Source organism: Bos indicus x Bos taurus, chromosome 14, assembly GCF_003369695.1.
Source record: "Bos indicus x Bos taurus breed Angus x Brahman F1 hybrid chromosome 14, Bos_hybrid_MaternalHap_v2.0, whole genome shotgun sequence".
In the NCBI taxonomy this organism is placed as follows: domain Eukaryota; kingdom Metazoa; phylum Chordata; class Mammalia; order Artiodactyla; family Bovidae; genus Bos; species Bos indicus x Bos taurus.
Genome location: NC_040089.1, coordinates 3,375,608 through 3,401,005, shown reverse-complemented (window position 1 = coordinate 3,401,005; position 25,398 = coordinate 3,375,608). Strand labels below are relative to the sequence as shown.

The 25,398-nt window shown below is 51.2% G+C and overlaps 1 protein-coding gene across 3 annotated transcripts in view; it reads right to left on the bottom strand.

Annotated features, from left to right (window-relative positions):
- Positions 1–25,398, bottom strand: part of TRAPPC9 (trafficking protein particle complex 9) — a 389,597-nt gene that overhangs the window by 137,109 nt on the left and 227,090 nt on the right. For all 3 annotated transcript variants that reach the window (XM_027560766.1, XM_027560765.1, XM_027560768.1), the window contains 2 exons: positions 22,177–22,319; positions 6,519–6,629 (listed from right to left, as the gene is read on the bottom strand). In XM_027560766.1, the coding sequence (XP_027416567.1) occupies positions 6,519–6,629; positions 22,177–22,319 (254 nt within the window). The remainder of the gene's footprint in view (positions 1–6,518; positions 6,630–22,176; positions 22,320–25,398) is intronic.

The following is a 25,398-nucleotide window of genomic DNA, read 5'->3' as shown; positions in this document are numbered from 1 at the left end:
CGACCTGGTGCAAACCCTAGCTCAGACACCTGCCCACACCCAGACTCTCACCAGCCACCACCTCTTCCAGATACTTCCTAAAAGGTCAATCTGACACTCTCGTGCCTTGAACTCTCTTGTGACCATCCCTTCCCCTCCAAGGACAGACGTGGCTTTGACCGTGACTCGCACAGGAGGATTTTGAGCCAGCAGTAAAGCTGTCATTTGTCCTGCAGGTTAAAACTGGAAAGCCCAAATGACACAGACATCTTCAAATGTGTCCATCGTTAAAAATGTACTAAGACTCATTTCCTTCCACCCTGGCATCCAAGGTCCACTAAGTTCCGGCCCAGACGAGTCCACTCCCACCTCCCTCCGCACTTGAGCACAGGAAACACCCACCTCTCCCATCCTAAGCTCCAGTGAGCTGTTAATCGGATGGGAAAAATAAGCCTTGCCCTGGAAAAACACAAACAGTGACCAGCTTCCGTTGGTTTTGGAGGGGGCAGCACAGAGTACAGCAAACACACACAGACGCTGCTCCGGCTGATCCGGACTCCCTCCACTCCCGTCAGCTCCCGTGGACATCCAGGACGCTGCCTCGCCCCTGGGGGCTGCAGCCTGGTCCTGCCAGACCCCAAGCCACTCAGGTCCAGGGCCACGCCAGCTCCCAGAGGCGGCAGCAAGGCTTCCCCATCCCGCCGGGCCGCTGAGAGCCCCAAACGGCACCAGCGTTCCCCCGATGTGTCTGCCTGAGCAGCTGCTGAGCCTTAATTATCCGACGAGCGGGGTGACTTAGAGCACAGAGACACAGACACAGAAAACGCTGCACTTCTTCATCTGGTCACTTTCCAAACCCCAGACAGAAAATGCTTATGTGTTTCATCCTGAGCTTATGAAAAAGAGTCAGTGAGTTTTCTTAATGTTGACTGATCTGCTGGGGATGAAAAGGCATGCGTGTGGGGTGCAAGGTGAGATAAGAGAAAAAGATCTAATAATAATGGTTCCATCACAGAAAGCAGATAAGCCAGACACCAATGCCTTCTGATGGAGATTCTTTGCAAAAAAAAAAAAAAACATGGAATATGATGAAACCTCTAGAGCTTACTACCGATTTAATGAGGAATAAAGAAAAAGAAGTCAGTCACAGGAGCAAGATCACCACCACCAGAGGCACCCAAGCGGCCACGTCCCCACCTGGGGGCCCTGATGTGGCCCATGGACAGTGAGAGAGAGAGGTGCACAGGGACCTACAGACTCAAAACGGACTGGACGCTAATGGACCTCGTGAATTCTGATTGCAGGTTTAAAAAGCAAATGACACCAAGGTCACTAGAAATGTACGCATTCGTATGAAGGAACTGTTTGTCTTTAAACATGGGGCGGCACTGCAGTTACGTTTTTTAAAAAAGGCTCCAAGGTTGACGATGTTCATTTTAAAACATGGTATGGCATTCAGTTCAGTTCAGTTGAGTCACTCAGTCGTGTCCGACTCTTTGCGACCCCATGAATCCCAGCACGCCAGGCCTCCCTGTCCATCACCATCTCAAGGAGTTCACCCAAACTCACGTCCATCGAGTCAGTGATGCCATCCAGCCATCTCATCCTCTGTCGTCCCCTTCTCCTGCCCCCAATCCCGCCCAGCATCAGAGTCTTTTCCAATGAGTCAACTCCTCGCATGAGGTGGCCAAAGTACTGGAGTTTCAGCTTTAGCATCATTCCTTCCAAAGAAATCCCAGGGCTGATCTCCTTCAGAATGGACTGGTTGGATCTCCTTGCAGTCCAAGGGACTCTCAAGAGTCTTCTCCAATACCACAGTTCAAAAGCATCAATTCTTCGGCACTCAGCTTTCTTCACAGTCCAAGTCATTGCAGTTAGGGTTTTAAAAAGTGCTCCAGTGCTGACAATTAAAATGTTTACAGATGAAATAAGAGGTTGCCTTGAATCTGCTTCAAAATAACACAAGAACATGGGGAAGCTGATGAGGAAGAGACAGGGAAGACTGCCCATGAGTCCCTGGTGTAGAAGCAGGGTGAGAGGTCCTCTTATGGCCACCTTCTGCATATGTTCAAAGTGTCCACAGGAAAGTTTCCCACTAAAAGAAAGAATAAGGACACGCCCCTTCCCTGCAGCTCCATCACTGAAGTGGCCCAGGGGACCCTGCTGGGTTTCTTCCGCCCCTTTGGCAGGAAAGCCGCTCTAGGACCCACGTGGTGTGCTGTCCAGACATGTGACGGGCTCATCTGTTCCCAGAGACACAGCGGTGGGGCCCCCAGGGAGGCGATGCCCAGACCAGCCGATGCCGGGCTGCTGAGCAGGCGGAGGTTCCCTGCAAGGGAGGGTGGGACGTGATGGGGGGTTGGGGAGGGAGCTGAGAAAACATCTGCCATGGTAAATAGATTTATGAGTAAACGAGGGTTGTCATGAAATTTAATTTTAATGGTTTGATAATTAAACAAAAACACAATAATTATCATATCTTAATTCTTCCAGTAAATTTGCTGCTGGGGACACTGTATTTTCTTAAGGAAGTCTACGATGTTTCAGTCAGAAAGCGTTCCATGGTTTCTGGCCATCTTTTGAAACTGGAGGCGGAGGGACGCCCAGGCCTGGGGATACAGCGTAAAGAGGAGTAGGTGACTCCCGAGGAGAGGTCAACTGGGAAGCTCTGGGCTCCAGCTGCCACCACCAGCATGGCCGTGACCGCGCTCACAGGAGGCAGAGACAAGCACAGTGCCTGAGCCCTGAGCGTGAGGACAGAAGGCAAGGGTGCCTGAGAAAATGGGATCCTCTTTCCAACACCCCTCAGGGAGAAGTGAACGTTACTACAGGCACCTACCTAGCTCCAAGTCCTGAGGACACTCTCAAGGTCATGACCAATTTCGTGGAGCCCCAGGAAATGTAATCGGTGCAGACCAAGCATCACAAATCGTGTCAGGCGGAAGTGAGGTGAACAAATGGCCCTTAATTACAGAATTAATGTATCAACCAGGCCACAGAAGCAGAGATGAGTCACTGATTTCCAAAGGACCTTTCCCAGGAAGAGATGAGGAAGGTGAAAGGTACTTGTCCATCCGTTTGCTGGAATGCTGTCTTTTAAATGACACGATGAAAAGAGATCTCTCTAAGAAATACAGGGATTAAGAGTGTTATTTCCAGTTTAGAAGCTCAAATATTCAGCCTATGAGGCAGTCCCTCATGCCCCTCACCGGACACTCAGGAAACGCTTGAATCCCTGAACACCCTGGAAGTCGGAGCCCAGATGGCCCCTCCCCGGCCCTCCTCCCCGCCTGGATGGGACAGTGGATTAGTGCGGCTCACGGCTTGCCTAAGGCTGCACAGAGAGAAGGAGGACACAGGGACAAAACCCGCTCCCTTACTCCTGCAGCCATCCTAGCGCTCGGCCGCGGGGTCAGGCAGACCTGAGTCCCCTCTGATCTGATTCAGCCTGCTTGTCTGTAACCCGTGGACAGACATTCTCGCGAGAGGGTACTAAGAGGACAGAGCACCGAAACTGCTCCAAACAGCCGGGGCTCGGACACTGCACTCCGCACTCCAGAGGACGCGTTACGCTTGTCCTGCACACACCTTCCTACCCAGAAGGGAGAGACCCAGGCACCCCCACACCCCAACTGGAGCTGGCCCCTCTCCTGTGCAATGCCCCAGGTGCCCCAGGATGCCAGGGCTCCACCAAGGGCAGCTTCACGGCTACGCGGCTTTCAGGGGCAGCTTCTTGCTGAAGGGGAGGCTGTGCCACGCTCAACGATCACACCAGAGTCTGAGGACCACTCACCACTGGGGGCCGGGTGGCCTGCCCTGCCCACCCCAGGGTGGCCGAGCCTGTCCAAGGGCAGCATGCGTCAGTGCCCGAGGACGCTGAGCTGTGCTGGAGCTGGCTCTGCACGACGCAGGAAGAGCCTGGCGAGGGTTGAGCTCAGGACTCCAGGGGATGGGGGGAGTATGGGGCTCTGAGGAGATACAGCCTGGAGGGACGAGGACCGCAGCTCAGTCTCAGGGTGTCCCACGGCTGCCAGGCAAGGTCCACCCACCACTGCTTCCTCCCCCAGACCAGCTCCATCAGACCAATGGCCCGGGACCCCTCCATGGAGACGGAGCACGTGTCAGAATCAGGCAAGGCTGGAGAGTTCTAGAGAGGGGGCACGGGGACTCCTGCGTCCCGCCAACACAGGACGCCCATGGGCTGGTGGGTCCGGGGCAAGCTGACTCCCCAGACAGACAGGGCATCGTGAGCTTGGTTGTACCCCACCCCCAAACAGCCCAGCTGCCCGAGACCCTCGCCAAGCTGTCATCATTCCCCGGCCAGGGAGGGTCCTGACTTACTCATCCCGATGCAGGCTCCACGGAGCATGTTCTGGAAGCACTGATATTTATTGAATGAATATTTTATGAATGAATAAAGAATGTGTGAGTTAGGAGCATTGAGAAATGAGAACTTAAGCACAAAGCTTAACAAGGAAGAAGCCGGAAGCACAAGAACGAACTGTGCTGGTTTGTGAATGGGCTCGTTAACAGTGCTGAGACTTCCGGCGCCGCCAGGCGTGAGTCAACCTTAGAACAGGCTAGGCGATCTGTACATTTTTTAAAAGCAGATCTTATTATTGGTGTCGTAAGACGACCTGAATGGTGCCCTCTGGGATCTCAGGTCGCATCTAAAGGTCTAGACGAGGCAGACGGTCTCCTGCCCCACTTGGAGACCAGCACGTGGCCCAGGCGGCTGCTGGTGGCCTTGACCCCAAGGATGGGGCAGCGCCCCAGGAAAGAGCTGTACTTACGCCCCAGAGCCAGAGCATTCACCGCCACAGCCTCCACACAGCAGCACCTGGTCCCCGCACGCAGCCACACGGCAAGAACCCCTGAGAACAGGAGCTGTCGGGCGGGGCGGGTCCTTCCTTCCGAGGGTTAGGCGGTAAAGCCCTCCCGACTACCAGCCCCGGAGGGCGAACACGACTGGGCATTCCTGGGTCATCAATGGGGGCATCAGACGGCCGCACCCTGGGAGCGACCTCGTGTGGATCAGCACGAGATGGCTGAACGGGCGCTCGTGGGAACCGGGCACAAGGCGCCGTCGGAGGGCGGGACCCGTCGGAGGGCGGGACCTCAGCTCCAAAGCATGACGCTGTCGAGAGCAACTAAAGGGCACACAGAAAGAGATACACGACGCGCAACCACTTACGTCATCAACAGACGCCTCTGAAAACAGTGCTTCCTGGGGCCGTAAATAAACAGGATGACGCGGTAGTGAAGGGTGGCGTGACGATGCCACGTCCTGGAGACACGGAGACCCCCACAGGAGGAAGAGGAAGGGAGGTGGGATGAGGAGCGTCAGGCTCCGCTGCTCGTTCGTTTGCTCGTTTCTTCCCAGTGTTTTCTTATGAGTTGAAAGAATTCCTCAGAGAACATTCTCCACCCATTGTATGACATATCCCGTAACTAACACTTCACTCTGATCAGCTCACCCCGTCCGCCTGCCCAGCCCTCTGCCGGGAATCTAACTTTTTAGGCATTCCCGAGACTAGCGCAGCTATCGCGAGACACCACCCAAGTCCTCCGAGCAACAGAGTTCCACGCGTGCCGACAGTTTTCCTTTTGATACAAAACCAACTTAACGGTGGGACGCACAAATCTTAAGTGCACATTGGCTAAATCTTAACAATGGCAAAACACCTGTGTAACCCACACCCAAATATCGAGTCACACAACACGACCATCACCCAGACTATGCCCTGCGCCCCTTCCTGGTCAAAGCCCACCCCGTCTTCTCCGGAAGCAACGCTCTGCTTTTACCGTCATCTCAGCAGAGTCTTGCTGGTCCCGGGGTCTCAGATGCCTGGAACCATGCTGGGTCAGGCACCTGCGCTCAGCATGAGCTTCCTGACCCCGACTGTGGTGCTGTGTCAGGAGTGCGCTGGTTTTGCCTGCTGAGTAATATTGCACCAGGGAAATGCCACCATTGGGTAGTCCTGCTCCAAGGATATGGACACCCAAGCTCTTTCTAGCTTTTGGCTTGGGACATTCTTTACAGGTCTTTTGTAAACATATTTTTTTTTTTTTAACTTTTCTTGAACAACTAGCGTTGGGATAGCTAGGTGGAGTATGTGCACGTTTACTTTTGTAAGAAACTGGCCTCCGTGGGCTGAGCTTGGGTGGCGGTGCCTCTCTCCCAAAGGCCTGAGCCTGGCCTGGCTGCTGCAGCATTAAGTCCTCCGAGGAGCTTCCCAGTGATGCTGATATACATCCCTGAGATCGACACCCAGTGCCCCCGATACAGCTCTCCTAAGGATTTGAAAGTGAAAGGTCTTGCCCAGAGTCTGGGTGTCCTTAGACATGGTGCTTGATGGACATCGGCCGGCTCTCCCTTGACCTTACGACCACTCCCGTCCTTTCCCTGAACCTGAATAAGGACCACAGTGTCTCTGAGAGGGGGACCAGACTGCCCAGCCCCAGGGTCTCAGGGGCCAGCCTGACTCTGCTCCCCCACGGGTGGTGACAGCAGGGCTGGGGGCCCGGGGGACACTTACCGCTGGCACTCGCCTGCGTGCAGGATGAGCTCCTGGTCGCTCCGGGCGCGGACGCTCAGCTCGTGCTCCGTGGCGTTGAAGACGTCCAGGAGCAGGTGGCATTGCCGGGTGCTGCGGCGAGAGACAGAGCCCAGGTCAGCATCTTCTGACAAAGAGCACAGCGACTCTGCCTCCCCTCCCCAAAGATCTGACGGTTCTGGGGCACGTCAGAGGTGCGGTTTATCAAAACATCGTGCCCCCCAGACACAAAGGCTTACGGAGAAGACTCATTCTGAACTGACTGTGAATTCTACACAGTGGGTCTGCACAGGAGGCCTCCTTGATCCTGGGGCACATGCTTATAACCCACCTGTGCCCTTTACACATCAGGTGACCTTGGGAAGGGACCTTGAGTTCTCCAAGCCTCACACATGACCACCAGGACGCCTGACCCAACGGGAAAGCACTCGGCATATGGTGGTGGTCAATAAACGACCACAGCGTCATGGTCCGGGATTTCTGTGGGTGCCAGGTTGGGTACTGAGCAGGGGTACACAGAGAGCCATGTCCACAGAGAACCATGTCCACGCTGCACACACATTGACCAAGAGTCCTCACGGGGACCGTCCCTCAGTCCCTCCAGAACTGTGGATGACACCATGAGGTCACTCACCACCCACCTGAAACCTTCCTGCTTTCACTACTACAGATGGTAAAGCTGCAGAAACCAGGTGCCGACCACCCTAGGCCCCGAGGGGGGTGGCCACTGGATGAAGGTCCACCAAGTAATCGGCTTCTAGAGACTTCCCATCCCAAATAAGATGACGAGCCCTGGAAGGGGATGATGTCTCCCTTCCGTCTACTGACTCGCTTCCTTCCCACTCAGGGAGGAGCAGGACCCAGAAAGCTCAGGGCTTTCGGGGACAATGGGGACAATCACCATGGTATGGGGGGGTCGGGTGGGGCCTGGGGGTCTGGGAAATGACGGTACATGCTCACTAGCTACATGCGTAAAAGAGAAGTCCAGCCACGCACGCTGCGGTTTGTGTTGGCTTCCATTTGTCAGGGCCCCGTTATGGTCGAATGCTTGCTTAAAACTAACACAGCATCTCAAATGCCAAGTGTCACAGCTGGCGTGTGACAGCTGATCGAGAAGCATCCGCTCATGGAATCCGGGACACCCAGGCCCGAGACAGGAGCAGATAGGGTAGCCAGCAACAGAGGCTGGGCCGTTCTCCCTCCTGGAGGAAAAGGGCAGCTGGATTTTCACAGAAGGAAAAAAAGAGAAGACTCGGAAAAGGATCTGTGCTCCGGGTCATTTTCAGCTGAGCCTTTCTTCAACATGTGACCTTCCAAAGGGCATCGGAACTCTTAGAGGTGCTTCTCCAAGTGTGGTGATGTAAGGTTTCGCTGGTGGTTAAGCGAAGGGGAGACAGGACGCACAGCCACAGGTGCCGGGCTGCCCGCACGTGGTTATCTCGTACAAGAGCCCGGGGAGGTCATCCTCCCGAGACCCACTGAGGGGAGAGGGGAGGGCGGCTCAGGAGATGGCAAGAGATGCTGGCGGGTGGCTGAGACCGTCCACACCTGGAGCTGGAAATCCTGCAGAGCTCACAGCAGACCAAGACGCGTGTTCCTGTCCAGGCCGCGACCTCCGTCCTTCCCAGAGAAGGGAACTGAGGTGGCGAGGGCGCCGTGACTTGCCCAGCGGTTCACACACACACACACAGAGACTGGCATCACTCAAAGGTCACCTGGCACGGGTGAAACACCACATTTTCAAAACACACACCAACTGCGTGCAGCTACTCTCACGGGAAGAAGGGCAGCAGCGGCTGGATCCTCCAGCCGTGCACCAGCAGATGTCACCCGACGTGGCTGCAGTTGGTTGTGGGTTCTGTTGGGTGGGGATGTCCTCCCAGAGGTGCAGCACTTGGAAAAATTTCATGAGCTCTGACAGCTGCCTACGAGAGGGCTCTTCACTCAGCCCACAGGAAAATTGCGCTTTCGAGAATGAAGATCTATTCCACCCTTGTCATAACTTCATGAAATCTTTAATCACAGCAAAATCTTTCATCAGAAAGGGGAATTCATAAAACATTTATCAGAGGTGGAAAACTCAAGTGATTATTTTTCTTTTTAAGCAGAAAAGAGAAGACTCAAATCTGTGTTGTTTTCACTTGTAGAATATAGTTGTTAGATATAACTGCACAGAAATGATGGATGTCAGAATATAACACTTTTTTTGGCCTCTGTTTTTTTCTGACTCAGTGTCTGATTGCGGGGGCGGCTTGATCCAGGGTTTCTGTTCCTCCTAACTGTTGGCAGTAAGAGATGTTGGTGGATCTTCGTTTTCTATCTTTTACTCATAAATTAATTCCCTTTCCCAAACTGCCACAGTGCTGTGTTCCACCACCATGTCACTTACTCCGTGTATCTTCCTGTATCACTGTGGATGATTCTCTTAAGCTTTAACCTGGGGCTTGAGTGTATAATTCACTGTTAACTCTTGTGTGCTTTTTGGTTTTATTTTTCCTTTGTTTGTTGGTTTGCTGTTCATTTTTCTGAATCCATCTTTCTGGAGTACAAGGAAGCCCAGGAAAGCTACCTGGAAGAACTGAGATCAGAGCAGAGCTTTAGATCCATCTGCCTGGTCAGGGCACGGGGAGAGGGGTTGGGCAGCAAAGGCCCAGCAGCTGAGAGGAAGCTGAAGTGCAGTCGAGGGCCGGATGAGGCTGCCAGGCAGAAAGAGCAGCACGGCCCACACAGCGAGCAACACGGGCGCGGCCACGTCTACAGACTGAGGATGCACCATTTCCACTGTCCACGAGAAGGACAGCTCTACTTTTTAGTTCATATAAATACCTACTGAGTCCCTGTCCCGTGTCAGGTGCTATTCTAAGCACTTGGGATACGGAAATCAACAAGAGAAGCAGGGTCTCCGCTTTCACGGACCCCAAATTCCTATGAGGGGGAGTAAGCCGGGAAAGATAAGGGGAATTAAAAGTGAAAAAAAAAATTTAGTCATATTTCATAAAATAAGGAAAAATGGGTTCAAAAAGGTTGCTGAATACAGATTTAAGACATATATCCACACACAAAATCAATAATAGTATTCCTATATATCAACTGAAAACAATAATAGAATACATTTTTTAAAAAATATATCCACAATAGCAATGCACCTAGGGATAACTCTAACAAAATGTATACAGGACATTAATGGAAAAAATTCTAAAGTTTTATGGAATGACATTAAAGAGATGTTTTATGTTCAAGAGTAGGAAAGCTTGGTATTTTTAAAGGACTCATTCCTTTTCCATTCCAGTAGTCTTGCCTGCAAAATCCCATGGATGGCACAGACTGGCAGGCTACAGTTCACAGGGTCACAAAGAATCAGACGCGACTAAAGCAACTCAGCACGCACACACTTCTTTCCTGGTTTATACAAATTTAATGCAACTCAGTAAAAAATCTCAACAGAGTTCTGGTTTTGGTCAAACTTGATACACTGCTTCTAAAATCCATATATAAGATCAAAGGCCGAGAACATGTGAAACAACAACGAGAAAGGTTTTGGAAGGGATCTGACCAGCCAGATATCAAGAACTGCCATAAAGCTGTAATAATGAAGGCCCACAGCAGTGGAGGAGAGATAAACACATCAGGAAAGGAAAACCAACCCAGAAGCAGATCCACGAATGTAAAGTAACAGTAAGTAAATCTGTAACAGCCACACACTGGAAGCATATACATATGTAAGTGAGGATGAATTAAGAACTCCAGACCTCACTGCAGGCTAGGTCTCACGTTAACAAGGCTGAGCGAACAGCTCATGGCAGGAGGTAATTACAGTATACATTTATATCAAGTTTAAAATACTTAAAATTACTCGGTACTGCTGATAATAGTCAACTGGATGGTAGCAGTCACTCTCCGTGAGGGAGAAAGAGAATAGGGTCACAGAGGAGCATGCACAGCTTTAACAGTTTCATTTTTCTTTCTTTAAATTAGAAAAACAGAAGCAAATACAGCAAAATGTAAAGCTTTGACAAACCTGTGTGGTTGGTGATTATCCCCTTTGCTGTCATTCAGTAGCTAAGTCATGTCCAACTCTGTGATCCTATGGACTGCAGCACTCCAGGCTTCCCTGTCCTTCACAATCTCCCAGAGTGTGCTCAAACTCAGGTCCACTGAGTCAGTGATGCCATCCAATCATCTCATCCTCTGTCACCCCTTTCTCCTCTTGCCCTCAGTCTTTCCCAGATCAGGGTCTTTTCCAATGAGTCGGCTCTTCGCATCAGGTGGCCAAAGTAGTATAGCTTCAGCTTCAGCATCAGTCCTTCCAATGAGTATTCAGGACTGATTTCCTTTACGACTGACTGGTTGGATCTCTGTGCAGTCCAAGGGACTCTCAAGAGTCTTCTTTTCCAGCACCAAAGTTCGAAAACGTCAATTCTTTGGCACTCAGCCTTCTTTATAGTCCAACCCTCACATTCATACATGACTACAGGGAAAACCAGAACTTTGACTAGACGCACCTTTGTTGGCAAAGTGATGTCTCTGCTTTAGCCTTTCTGTACATGTTGCTTACACTTAACGTGTTTTCTAAGAGATCTTTTTAAAGTCACTTAGAATGTTGCCTCAGCCTGGGCCCCCACCGCCCAGGAAGCTGAGACTGAGAAGAGGGTGGGGTGGGAGTGGGCGTCTGGGGAGGGGACACCGAGGGGAGCAGGTCAGCGGAGGACAGGGGTTACTTGTCGAGCAGCCCCCACCGCCCAGCTCAGGCTTCCCTGCAAAGAGTCAATACCCCACACTCGCTGCAGGCCCTGGGCAGGGTGAGCACCCATGCTTCAGCCTCAGAGAAGACCCTCAGAACATTCCAGAAATCAAGAGCTACCCAGCAGAGTGAAGCTGAGGTGCCGTCAAGTCACCCTGCATAAATCTGGCTGCCACAGAGATGGCTAGTGTGGGACGTGGGCTAGGACTTGAGGCAGAGAACAAGACACGCATGATAACAATTTTTTTTTTTAATTAAGTGCATCTCCTGAAATCTTGGGCTTCCCAGGTGGCTCAGTGGTAAAGAACCTGCATGCCAATGCAGGAAATGTGTGTTTGATCCCTGGGTCAGGAAGGTCCCCTGGAGAAGGAAATGAAAACCCACTCCAGTATTGTGCTGGGTGTGTGCTTAGTCGCTCAGTCGTGTCCGACTCTTGCAACCCCATAGACTGTGGCCCACCAGGCTCCTCTGTCCGTGGGATTCTCCAGGCAAGAACACTGGAGTGTGTGGCCATTCCCTTCTCCAGGGGATCTTCCCGACCCAGGGGTTGAACCCGGGTCTCCTGCACTGCCGGCAGACTCCACCAACCGAGCTACGAAGAGCACTCTCACCCGGGAAATCCCACGGACAGAGGAGAATGGCAGGTGACAGCCCATGGGGTCGCAAGAGTCAGACACGACTTAGCAACTGAACAGCAACCAGAAATCATAAATAGAGACAACAACTGACCTCAGAGGTAAGGGCGAAGGAGGGCCTCTCTGAAATAGCATTTCACTTCAGACCCACACAGTAAGAAGGCGATCGTCTGCAGGTCTTGGAGGAGTGCTTTCCAGAGAAGGCAGTTAAGGCCAAATCTTAGAGCAGGGTGGAATCAACGGACAGAATGAGCCAAGAGCAGAGAGGTGCCAAATTAATGCCAGAGTAAAGGTCATGCAAAAAGCTCAGGATGACTTGACTTGAGCAGATGACTGACGTGAATTGGTTTATGCTTTTTAAAAACATGAGGAGTTCTTATTCTGGAAAAGATGGAGTAAGCACAAATAACCCATCCCCTGTCACCCCTACTGAATCCAACTATAAATCCTACATACAAGGCAGGCAGCAGCTATCTAATGGTCTGAAAAGTAAATTATAGAAGGTGGATTTGGGAAGGAGATCTGAAATCCAAGTTCCTCTGAACATCATGAAAGGGTGGGAGAGGAGGTCCTCTGGGCTTGTTCTTTTTTCTCCTTTCTCCCAGCCCCCAGCCCCCGGGCAGTACCTCTATGAAACAGCACCATGACGGCAGTCATTCAAGACCAGGACACCAAGGGACCCAAGCGGCCAGTCCCACAAGCACAGGGCCAGTCCCCATCACTTTGATTCCCCCTCTGTGTCCTCTGACCAACAGTCCCATACACAGACACACAGCAGGGAACTCAAACCCTGGCTTTGCTGTGGAGAGACAGGGAAGGCAGGCCCCTGGACAGTGCTGGGGAGACTGTAGAAAGGACAGAGGGGAAGACAGTGGCTTGCTGAAGTGGTACTTGACCTGGGCTCTCTGTGGAACGAGCATGGAGGGACAGATCCTGAGCGGCAAGCCATGGGCTCCAGTAACTGAGCTCCAGGAAGGCACCCACGGGATGGCCCAAGGAGCACCGCAGACTCAGAAACCAGAAGTGCAGCCTGGTCCACAGCAGATGCCACAGAGCCATGGTGCAGACCACCCACCAAAAGAAAAATACCCACGTTCCCTTCAGGACGCAAGCAGGGCCCCAACATCTCACAGCAATCACGCAGCATAGGAAGAACCCGGGAAAAAGCCAATTTGCAATGGAAAATAAAAATCAATAGACTACAACTTCAAGATGACAGTCTTATCACAAAAAGACTTTAACCATGTTCTGCAAAGTAAGGGCAGACACACTCGAAACAAATGAAAAGATAAAATCTCAGCAAAGAAACAGGAGATGCAAAGAAAAAGCAAGGAGAAACCTGAGGAAAAACCTGAACTGAAAGTTTCACCAGGTGGTGAATTACCTGAGGAACTGAGGGGATGATCTGCTGTGGAATGAGAAAGGATACAGAATAAACAGCAAGTACCTGATACTTAGCGAACATTCCACCATCAAAATGGCAGGATATCCACACTTGTCAGGTTATACCCAACATTTACCAAATTAAACCATTTCTAGGCCATGCAGGGAAACATCTCTAGCGACTTTGAAAGAATAAAAATCACACAAACATTTTTTTGAACCACAAAGGAAAACAAGCATACTTGAAGATAGATTAATAATATATCCAATGGAAACACTGGAGGGAAAAAAGGGGATAAAAACAGTCCTATGAGACAAGAAAATCTCTAAAAGTCATGTCATAGGAGTTTGAGATGAAACAAAACAAAACGCACACAGTTTTTGAAAAAATTATGGCTGAAAATTCCCCAGATTTGGCCAAAAAAAAAAACACACATCAATGTACAGATTCAGGAAGCTCAACAAACCCCAAGCCATATAAATTTTTAATTTTCTATATCCAGAAACATCCTAACCAAGCTAAACTTTAAAAAAGCAAAAGGAAAAAAGTCTTCGGCAAGAAGTCACCTGAAAGCAGCCTGAGTGAACACCACACTTGGCACAGGAGGAGCAATTCAGAGTCCAGTTTGCTCACTTAAAGGGTGGAATACCTTAAGTAAGTCATTTAATTTCTCTGAACCTCGGTTTCCTCAGTAAAGACAAGAATGCCTATGTCATGGAATTGTTAAGAGGCTTCAACAGAAAAAAACAATGACAACAAAAAGAAGAAAAATGAAGGAACTTTGTAAAAGTACAAGCAGAATACTGCATAAACAGGAGGGGTGGTGACTGTGATTAACTTGGTTGCAGTCAGTGGGGCAGCAAGAAGAAACACACACAACCCTGCCAGCAACACAATCCCAGCTAATGATTCGATACTGACTCAGCAAAAAGTGAACAGGAGAAACTCCTATGCCAAGGTCTGAGTCTGTCTAAAAACATGGCCCCACTCCCAGAAAGTTAAGTGGTGCTTTCTCCCCAAGTCTGGCTGAACTCTTCTAGGCCTCCAGGGTCCACACGTCACCATTCCATCGATCCTAGGGGTGCAGTATGTGAGTGAAATCACAGCCAGGCTGGTAGTGATAGCCACGCAGACCTTTGGCCAAACCCACGTGGACAGAGGAACCTGGCAGGAGCTGTCAGGAGCTGGACACGACTGAGAGACTGATACTTCTCTTTCTCCATCCTGAAATTGGCTACTAATTTTTCAGGAAAGACTGATTGATAACAGGCAGTTAGTTTGTTTAGTCGCTCAATCGTGTCCTACTCTTTGTGACCCCATGGACTGCAGCACGCCAGGCCTCTCTATCCATCACCAACTCCCAGAGCTTACTCAAACTCATGTCCGTTGAGTTAGTGATGCCATCCAGTCATCTTATCCTCTGTCATCCCCTTCTCCTCCTGCCTTCAACCTTTCCCACATCAGAGTCTTTTCCAATGAGTCGGTTCTTCGCCATCAGGTGGGCAAAATATTGGAGTTTCACCTTCATCATCAGTACTTCCAATGAATATTCAGGACTGATTTCCTTGCAATCCAAGGGACTCTCAAGAGTCTTCTCCAACACCACAGTTCAAAAGCATCAATTCTTCGGCAGTCAGCTTTTTTTATAGTCCAACTCTCACATCCATACATGACTACTGGAAAAACCACAGCTTTGACTAGACAGACCTTTGTTGGCAAAGTAATGTCTCTGCTTTTTAATGTGCTGTCTAGGTTGGTCATAGCTTTCCTCCAAGGAGCAAGCGTCTTTTAATTTCATGGCTGCAGTCACCATCTGTAGTGATTTTGGAGCCCCCAATAATAAAGTCTCTCACTGCTTCCATTGTTTCCCCATCTATTTGCCATGAAGTGATGCCATGATCTTAGTTTTCTGAATGTTGAGTTTTAAGCCAACTTTTTCACTCTCCTCTTTCCCTTTCATCAAGAGGCTCTTTAGTTCCTCTTCGTTAGAGACCATATATGTGTGTGCTCAGTCGTGTCCAATGCTTTGTGACCCCATGGACTGTAGCCCACCGGGCTCTTCTGTCCATATGGGTGGAGAGGATGGAGAGCTTTCTTGTAAGTCTTAAGAAAGCCAGGAAGCTTATTCAATCTAATGTGAAAGTCACTCAGTCATGTCCGACGCTGTGACCCCATGAACTGTAGAGTCCATGGAATTCTCCAGGCCAGAATACTGGAGTGGGTAGTCTTTCCCTTCTCCAGGGGATCTTCCCAAACCAGGGATCGAAACCAGGTCTCCTGCATTGCAGGTGGATTCTTAACCAGCTGAGCCACAAGGGAGACCTTCAATCTAAAGTGACCCAAAAACAGAACAAATCATCGGAATGTTTTTCTGATGATATGATCTCACCTTCACTCCTGCCACACAGATTACGGAGCTTCCAAATCTTGCTGAAGACTCTGATAGTAGATTTACTGTCCATTAGAACCGAGTTTCCCAAAGAGTGATGTGATGTCCCCTTTCCCAAAGGGGACTCATGCCCTGAGGAAGGGACAGACTCGTGCCTGTGTTTTGGAATGAACACTTCAGCATCGCCTGGAGAAAGAGTTGGAAAGGGAGAAACTGAAAGCAAAGAGACTCTGAAAGGCTGTTGCAACTATCCCAGAAAGGGGAGAGGAGGCTGGCCTGAGGGAGACAGGTGATACGCCTGAGTCAGTCCAGGGCTACTGAAGTGGAAAGGACAGATCTGGCGACCGGTGGAAACACGGGAACATTTCCCTGTGGTCGGGTGACACGCAACCCGGCCCCTGGGGAGGATCTCAGGGCTGCACATTACTGAAGGCAGGAAGAGCCTCTGTTTCTGAGCTTTTAGTTACTAAGTTTTAAGATGTTCCCTGTAGTAAAAGGAAAAAATTTTGAAATGGTGAGAATTAAAAAGACACGGGATAACCAGCGTCGGCAAGGACGTGCAGAAAACTGGAACCTTCGTACCCTGCTGTTGGGAACGTGCAGTGGCACAGCCGAGCAGGAAAACAGTCGGGCAACTCCCTAAATGGTTAAACAGTTACCATATGACCTGGTAATTCCACTCTGAGGGATACCCAAGAGAAATGAAAATGCAAGCCCACACAAAAACTGGTACATGAATGATCGTAGCAGCATCATTCCCACCAGCCAAAAGGTGGAACCAACCCAGGACTAACGAACGGAAAATGAAATGCCACACATCCGCACAATGAAATGCTGTCCCACATAAAAACAAACGACATACTGAGGCCTGCTTGTGGGTGAACCTGGACAACGTGATGCTAAGTGAAGAGAGCCAGTCACGTTTTATAAATTGCTAAAACAGGCCAAGCTACTGAGACAGAAAGTAGACTGAGGTGGTGCGGGGTGGCAGGGAGGAGGGAGACAGGAGGCACTGCCGACGGGCACGGGGCTTCTGCTGGGAGAATGAAAAGCTCTAAAATCAGACGGTGGTGATGGCTGAACAACTCCGCGACTAAACCCAAAACACAGAATTACACAGCTTAAGTGGGTGAGCTGGGCGGTATCCAAACGACGCTTCCATAAAGCTCGGGCGTGCAGGCAGCGAGAGCACAGGGGTGCTGGAGACGGGCTCTGCAGGCTCGCGGCTCAGCCCCACGGCTGCTGCACCTCACCAGGGCCCAGCGCTCAGCATCGCTGTGGTCTTGACACACACGCTCTCTACTCCATTACAGCATCTGCTGGGCATTCGTAACGGACCACAGGAACAGGAGAAGAACCACAAAGCCCACACGTTAAGAGGGGCATGAAAACGAACGCTGGGACACCTGGGCCCCAAACCCAAGGCAAAAAGGTGACGCAGCCTGACAGCGAGGGCACAGCCAGCCTCTCATTCTCTGGGCACAGCCAGCCTCTCATTCTCTGGAAGGAACACAAGCCCAGCTCAAAAAGGGCGGAAACGTGCTTACGAACGACAACCTGAAATCATGGTTCGTGGGACTGGCATTTGACATTATGATGATTAAAACTCTGAAAATGCCAAATGCAAAAATTCCAAGTGGAAGGTCACAAACAGCTCTGGCCAGTTATTGATGACAGACAAACTACCTTTTAACATACACTCAATCCCTAAAGCAGGTATGACATGGGCCTTTTTAATTGATGTTTATAAACCATACTTGCTAAGCTGTGGCTGACTCTTGGTGAACCCCATGGACTGCAGCACGCCCAGGCTTCCCTGTCCTTCACTATCTCCATGAGTTTGCTCAAACTCATGTCAAGTAGTTGTAAGTTACCTGTTAAATAGAAACAATCTTTAAATCTGTCTTTAAGCAAAGAATATTGATAGTGTTTTAAAATGAATGTTGAGACATAACATTCAATAATATAATGGTTCAAAACAAAATTAAAATAATCGACAGTAATAATTTAATAATGTATACAATTAAGACATAAAATAGGACCCTTTGAGGTACAGCTGTGAGTGGGAACAGAACAATGAGGGGTGATTCATGGCCTGGACAGCCCCTCAGTGACGACACTGGGGACCAGAGGAAGCTCACTGCCACGTCAACCTAGATGACGTGTCCAGCGGCTCCTGCCACGGCCGGCGTTGGGGGTGGGGGTGGGGGGTCGCAGCTCCTGCCTGTACGGATCTACACTATTTAACACCTGCAAAGAGGATGAGAAGTGTGCTCGTCACTTCAGTGAACACACACCGACAGGAGCAGGAGAGGATGAAGCAAATGCAGTAAGTCATTCATCTCCTTCCAACTGGGGGCTCTGTGAGTGGAACAGAAGGAGAGGCAACCCTGGGGCAGGGGCGCGGGGCAAAGAGCAGCCCTGGGTTTTGAGGCACAAGAGTCTTCCTGATGTTCAGTCATTTTTGTGCCCCTCTTAACATATGGCCTTCATGGTTCTCTTCTTGTCCCTGTTACACGTGGTCTGTTACGAGCACAAACCAGACAGTAAAGCACAGAGGAAATGATGTGCTCGCCAAGACCACGTGAAGGAAAACTGATGACTAAAGAAATAGGAAATGACTTGCTCAGGACCACAGAGCAGATGAGTGGGAGAATCAGAATCTGAATCAGAGGCAGGTACACTGGGTTCTGAATCCTGCGCTTGTTAAAATCCTAATTCTTGTTAAATTAAAAACCCATTCAAATCAACACAGCAACCTGGGAAAAATCGACCGTGATAAAATCTAGCACTGAAAGTGCCTTTATTACATGTCTGTGAGCACGGGCCGCCCACGGCGTGGAACAGTCCCATCCCATGGGGGGAAATGGGATTTTTCTAACTGGCCGGGGAGAAGCACCGTGGTGTGTCAGGCTGTGTGATTTCTGTTAATAATGTAATAACTCCCACACCTTACACCCTGGCTCAGGGGAGTGCATTTCCCACAGAGCTCAGAGCAGCGATGTGTAAGATTGGATCATTTATCCTAACGGTCTGGGAAGAAATTGCTCCTGAGGAGGGGAAGGCAGGGTGGCCCCATCCATTTCAGTCCGTCCCCAACAACATTAGCAGGCGGCTCAGTGTAAAAAAGCGAATCTCAAAGGTAATTGATCTCCTAAATAAAAGTTAGCTGAAACCCAGGTACACCCCTGAAGGAGGATGGTTTAAAAAAAAAAAAAAAGGCAAAGAGAATTCCACCTGCCATCTATGCTGTGCTTTGGCTCTGGGAAAACACTGGCCCCTCCACTGTTCACTTTCATTCTTTAATCCCCCATGAAGGGGCAGAGCTGGTGACCACAGCAGTGGGGACAGAGGGCTGAGGCTGGGAGAGATCCAGAGACACCTCCACAGACAGAGTGGGTAAGGGGGGCCCAGGCTTCTGGAAGCCCACTTCAGAGCACTGTGATGGGAAGCATGGGTTTTGCTGGAGAGAAGACCAACATTCAAATGCATCTCTTTTGTTCATTAATGTGCAACCTGGGGTGAGTTATTTAACATCTGCATACAGCAACACTGACTTCAAAGGGTTCTCGGGAGTTTAAATGGGACACTGCACAGTGGACTGAGGGCATGACTAGGAATAGGGTGGGTCCTGAATAAATGGGATTTCCCTACCCTGACTTCTAGAACTCTATCAGTAAAAAACTACCAATGAGAAAAACGGCATAAATCATCAGTATTAATGAGAGGGGCACTGGTGGCTCAGCTGGTAAAGAGTCTGCCTGTAATGCAGGAGACCTGGTTTCTATCTCTGGGTGGGGAAGGTCCTCTGGAGTAGGGAATGGCAACCCACCCCAGTATTCTTGCCTAGAGAACTCCATGGACGGAGCAGCCTGGCAAGCTACAGTCTATGGGACCACAAGAGCTGGACGCAACTGAGCGACTATACCACCACCGCTGATGAGAGGAGCCCAGGAGCGAGATGTGATAACTGAGCGGCTATACCACCACCGCTGATGAGAGGAGCCCAGGAGCGAGATGTGATAACTGAGCGACTATACCACCGCCGCTGATGAGAGGAGCCCAGGAGCGAGATGTGATAACTGAGCGGCTACACCACCACCGCTGATGAGAGGAGCCCAGGAGCGAGATGTAATAACTGAGCGACTATACCACCACCGCTGATGAGAGGAGCCCAGGAGCGAGACGTGATAACCTTTGGTATTCTGGTTTCAGAACAGGGTTACGTGAGACTTTATGCCAGCAATAAGGCTGTCTTTTGATGAATGTATAGCTTCTTTTTGCATCAAAGTCAGCTTGAATGCCCATAAAGGCTCCAGCTAACATGGATTCGGTCATCTAGCTGTGCATCTGTGTCTGCAGCACCTTGCAGTCAGGGTATCTGGAAGCCAGTCTGTCACGGGCAAGCTGTGAGACTGGGAAAACCACAGGCCTTCTCTGGGCCTCACTTGTGATGCAAATGTGTGGCGCCTGGCCATCGCTGGGGATGCCTGACTCTAAAACGGCCCGAGACGACAAGACAATTCTCACCTGGGAGCGAGATGAAAACCAGTGTCCACAGAAAACCGTGTCATGTCAACCGGAACAGAGTATAGATAAAATGAATGATAATTCTGCTGTATTTCAGGCCAACGATTTATCCAGATCTCTACAGAAACTGGAGCATAAATATCAGAGCGGGCACTCTGAACTCTGTCCAGTATGCACTGGGAAAGTCTTCAAGCCAGACGGTGATGTGGGAACATTTGTCTTTACGAGACGACACAGGAGCAGGCTGGAGGCAAGGGGGTATTTCTAGAGTCCTAAGGGAAGATGGCAAACCTCAAGCCACAGGATCAGAGCTCAGTGAGACTGAGCAAGAAAGGAGAGGGATTAGAGGAAATCAAACGTTAACCCACATCAACCCAAGAGCAGGGAAAAGAAACACGTAGGCCAAAAGGAAGAGAGTGAGGCCGGCGACCAGGAGCCAAACAGCACATCAGCCCACCACCAGCTCTTCCAGTGTTCCGCACCAAACCACAAGGCAGCAATGCTTCTCATCTTAAATTGTCATTAGGAGCTGCAGGGGCCATGACATGGAAGCCAGAGAGCAACAGGGGGAAACGAATCCAACTTGGTGACAATCTGCGCTGCTTCTCAGACCTAATTATGTGAGCGGTGGCAGCAGGAGATGAGGGGACGAGAAAGAGGTGCACGCCAGGGTGATGGTGGAGCGGACTGAACACACGGGAAGGGCCTGAGAAACTCGAACAGCATCTGGCAGGCGTCCCGGCCAAAGCTCCCTGCCGGCAAGTGCTTTGATGCCTTTTACAAATTCAAAACAGAGGCGAGCGCTGGCAAGAGAGACCATTACTCTGTGGATTGAAAAAGTGATAGATGATGAAATGAGATGCTGAAAAGCTCAAGCTCAGCCATTGACTCTCACTGAGGCCATTCCCCGGGGCTGGGAGAAAAGCAGTCTTTCCTATGAACTCAAACTGCACTTACTTTTGGCGGGGGAGCGCTGTATCACTCTAAAGAGAGTTTTCTATCGACATTAACATCCCCCCGTTATACTCTGTGAACGACAGAGCCCACGGGTGAAGGGGGCTGCTGTACATAACGGTCTCTCCCCTCATGGTCAAGGACGGACAGGTAAAGACAGCCTTAACTCCATTAAGCATAAGTACCACTAGGCCAGTCCATGCTACCGGAGAGGTAAGGTGTCCCTGGACAGCGGGATGTGGAACCACCCGGGGGGTCAGGACCTGCCTTCCGAAGGCTGCTCACCACCTGGGCAGGAATCCAACCCCACAGGGTCTCCAGGTGTCTGCAGCCCCACCCAGCACTATTCCCAGGTCACACAGGTCAAAGTTTGGGGTGAGAAACTGTCATTCTCTCACCTAAGGGAGGAACAACCTCTAGTACCTCTGGCCTCTAATGGATCTGAAGGAGACAAACTGATTTCTTCCTCCCTGAAGGAAGGCTAGTCTGGGAGAACCAAGCAGGAGGAAAAGCCTCCCCAGGGAGGGCGCTCTGGGCAGCACGGCCCACCCTCCCGATGGCTGGGGACTCCAGGAAGCGCGGGCCGAGATGCTGGATGTCCGGGCCCTGCACAGTCCTCCTAGGAGGACAGTGGGACAGAGACAGGCTGGACTCCTCCAGGAGCGTCCAAGGCACAGGGCCATGTGCCGAGTCCCTGCTAATGGAGACCTGCGCCGGACCGGAGTGAGGCCTGGGCTCGGGACAAGGAGCGGGCCTCCACGACGACAAGCAAGCACGCTGCAGGGAGGACGCGATCACCACAGCATGGGCCAAGAGGGAAGCCCGCCCACCCCGTCTCCCCAAAGAGGCATTTCCCTGCACTGCCTGTTCATCTGATGAAGACCCGGGGAGGCTGACCACCCTGGCACTCTGGGCGGTGGGACCAAGATGAACACCACGGCCAGAACTGTGGGTGCAGCGCCGTCAGCCGCGAGAGCAAGGCTGGCCAAGAGCTGAGGTGCACGTACCTGGTGGCCGGCAGGGTACTGACCCGCGTGAAGAACACAGACGGCTCCACCTCCACATGCAGCCCCAGGGCCAGGTTCCTGTAATACCCTTCAACGTGGCCTGGGCCTCCGGAGTATTTGAAGTTCAGGACAGCTTCCAGGGTCTAAAAAGACGGAAAGAAAAAAAAAAAAAGGTCACTTACTACTCCCTGAGCCGACCACCATCCAGCCACGTGGCCGGCCTCCCTCAGGTGAGGGGAAGGTGACCCCGGCTGGTGAAGCAATGGGCACTGGGCAGCTCCACCAGGGTGGCCACTGGCACCTGACCCTGGTACCATCTTTCTTCCAACAATGCCCCGCAGCTAACAACATGCACGATTCTCAGCCTGCAAACACGAATGGAGAGAAACTCGAGGATGATTCTGTGATGGGATCTAGCATTTCAGAGAGACAAGTGCATTTCAGTCAGCATCATTTAAACACACAGATCAGGTTGTAGGGGTGGGTGGGGGCTTCCATGAGGGAGCTGGAGCATGGCTCCTAGGCTAACAGTGAGTAAGGCTGATGAGCCCCAGACTCGTGCAGATAAGGTCATGGGGCAGCCATAGAGCCAGAAGGCCAAGCAGGAACAAGTTCCTTCCAGGAGGGACATGGTGGGGACACCCGACCAGGGGCAGAGCCGGCCCCCACACAAGCCGGCAAGGAGTCAGTTCACGAAGTCAGTCAGTCCATGAACTTCTAAGGGCTGAGGAGGGGCTCTACAGATAGTGGACATCCTCCAGATGCGACGACAGTTCCCGCCCATGCCAGGCTCTTCTCCAAGGACCTCCCCTGGGGGACTGGCAGGGGCAGAGGTGCAGGGGAGCCTCCCTGGGTAGTACAGGCCTGGAGGATGTGGTCAGCAGCCACCAGGGGAAAAACACGAAACGAAAACCCCAGCTCCAACCCCTTGCCCCCATCCACACCCTTCTCTCCTCCAAAGCAAAATCTTTAGCTTCTGGAGGAGGGGTGACCAATGCCAAGGGCACACAGGCAGGGGTAAATATCCATCCTAGTGAGGCGAGGACAGGAGGGCCAGGATCCTAGAGCGACGCCACGAGAGACAGAGCGGGAAGCCCGTTCAGAGCGCCCACCTCTAGACCAGGCAGAGGCTGGTGCTACAGGGAGAGGGGCAGGGACTCCGAGAGCCCACGCCCGCGATGCGGGGTGCAGCTCCAACCAGGGATGGCAGCAGCGGGAGGACAACAGCGTGCCCCTCTGCTCCTGCAGGCCCCCAGGAGGAAGCCCCTAGGGTAGGAAGGAAGGTGTGCAGAGACCTCCGTCCAGGTGCTGGCAGACAGGGAGGGCTCAGGGCCGAGGAGAGAGGACCTTTATGGGAAAAATGCCTGGAACCTCAGCAGCCCCTACCACCTTCCTCCCCCTCCCCCAGCACGATCCAGAGCCTGTGCCGCACCAACAGTAACCATGGCAACAGGAAATCTCAACCCCAGCTCAGCTCCTCACTAAAATGACTCAGCCTTCCCCAGTAAGGTCCTAAAACAGGCAACAGCACACTGCAGCCCATGGGCCACACCTGGCCTGCAGCCTGGCTCTGCGTGCCCTGGAGCTGAGAACAGCCTTTTACATTTTTAAAGGGCTGCACAACAAAACAAATGACAAAACCAAAGAAAAATATGCAACAGAGACCACAGGCGGCCAGCACAGCTGAAATATTTATCAGATGCTCCTTCACATAAGAAGTTGACTAATAAAACTCTTAAGAAGCAAACATAGCCATCAATCATGGGGACCTTGGATTAGGAATAATTCCAGAGATAACACACCAAGAGACAAACGGCTGGGGTCGTGGAAACCCAAGGAGGGCAGAGCTTTGGGGAGGAGGGATGGAATACCCACTGCTGCAGCCAAGCCAGGTAAACAGGGCCTGAGAAAGTGTCCACCACATCTGGAGACTGGCTGGGCTCCGATGACCCTAGTACAGGCATTTCCCAGAAAAGAAAGAGGGAGGGTGAGCTGGGAGCACTGTCGGGGCTGACAGTGCTGATGGGGCCTCAAAGCCACGTGTTCAGGGTGGGGATTCGAGCACATGCCCACCCGCGAGAGCTGTGGGAAGCCACGGGTCCCAACCGCAGGATAGGCCCACCCGCCTGCCCTCCTCCCTGCGCTCCACCAGTCACGACTCAATAAGCTGTCCATGAGAGACACAGCGCTTAGCCCTCAGGCAATGGCAACCCACTCCAGTACTCTTGCCTGGAAAATCCCATGAACGGAGGAGCCTGGTGGGCTGCAGTCCATGGGGTCGTGAAGAGTCGGACATGACTGAAGTGACTTAGCAGCAGCAGCAGCAACTGCTTTCATTGACCCATTCCTCCTCTCCAAAGGAAAGGCAGGCACAGCTACGAAAGTGCTTAAAATGAAAGAAAATCACCATATGTGCGTGCTGTCAGGCACCATCCCAGCTGGAGGACGGATCTCCTCTGGGAAGGACACGGACAAAAATCCCAGAGACAAGCAGCCTGGTACAGCGGGTAGGGAGCAGGGAGGGAGGCCAGTTAAGCTTGGCTTGATGCTCTGGCTAAGTGAGATCTTGAGCGTGTTATCCCACCACTCAGCCTCAGTTTCTCAACTGTTAAATGGGGCTAATAATTAACACCTATCTCACTGGATTTTAATGAAGACTCAGTGAGAAAGTGAAGTATAAGCTCAAGCAGGCACTCGTTAAATAGACTCCTTTCTCCCTCTGCACCCTGACCACTCGATACCTGAAGACAACGTGGCTTAAAATAGGAAGAAAGGGGAAATGGATTCTAATGCCATTTAACATTTTTTGTGGCGTGGTAAAATACACATAAAACTTACCATTTTAACCATTGTTTAGTGTACAGTTATTTGGCATTAGGCACTTCCCCATTGTTGTATAAACATCACCACCATCCATTTCCAGAACTCTTTCATATTCCCAAACTGAAACACTACACACACCACACAAAAATCCCTCCTGCGCCCTGCCCGGCCTCTGGCAGCCGCTGTTCTCCTGTCTCCACGAATCTAGCTGCTCTAGAGGCCTCATGGAGGTGGAATCGCAGCTCTTTTGTCCTGTTGCGACTAGTGTTTCCACGGTTCAGCAGTGTCGTTTCAGAAAATAATTCCTTTTTAAAGTGAATAATATTCCACTGAATGGATGTGCCACGTTCTGTTCATCCATTCACTCGCCAACAGACACTCGGGTTGCCTTCACTTATT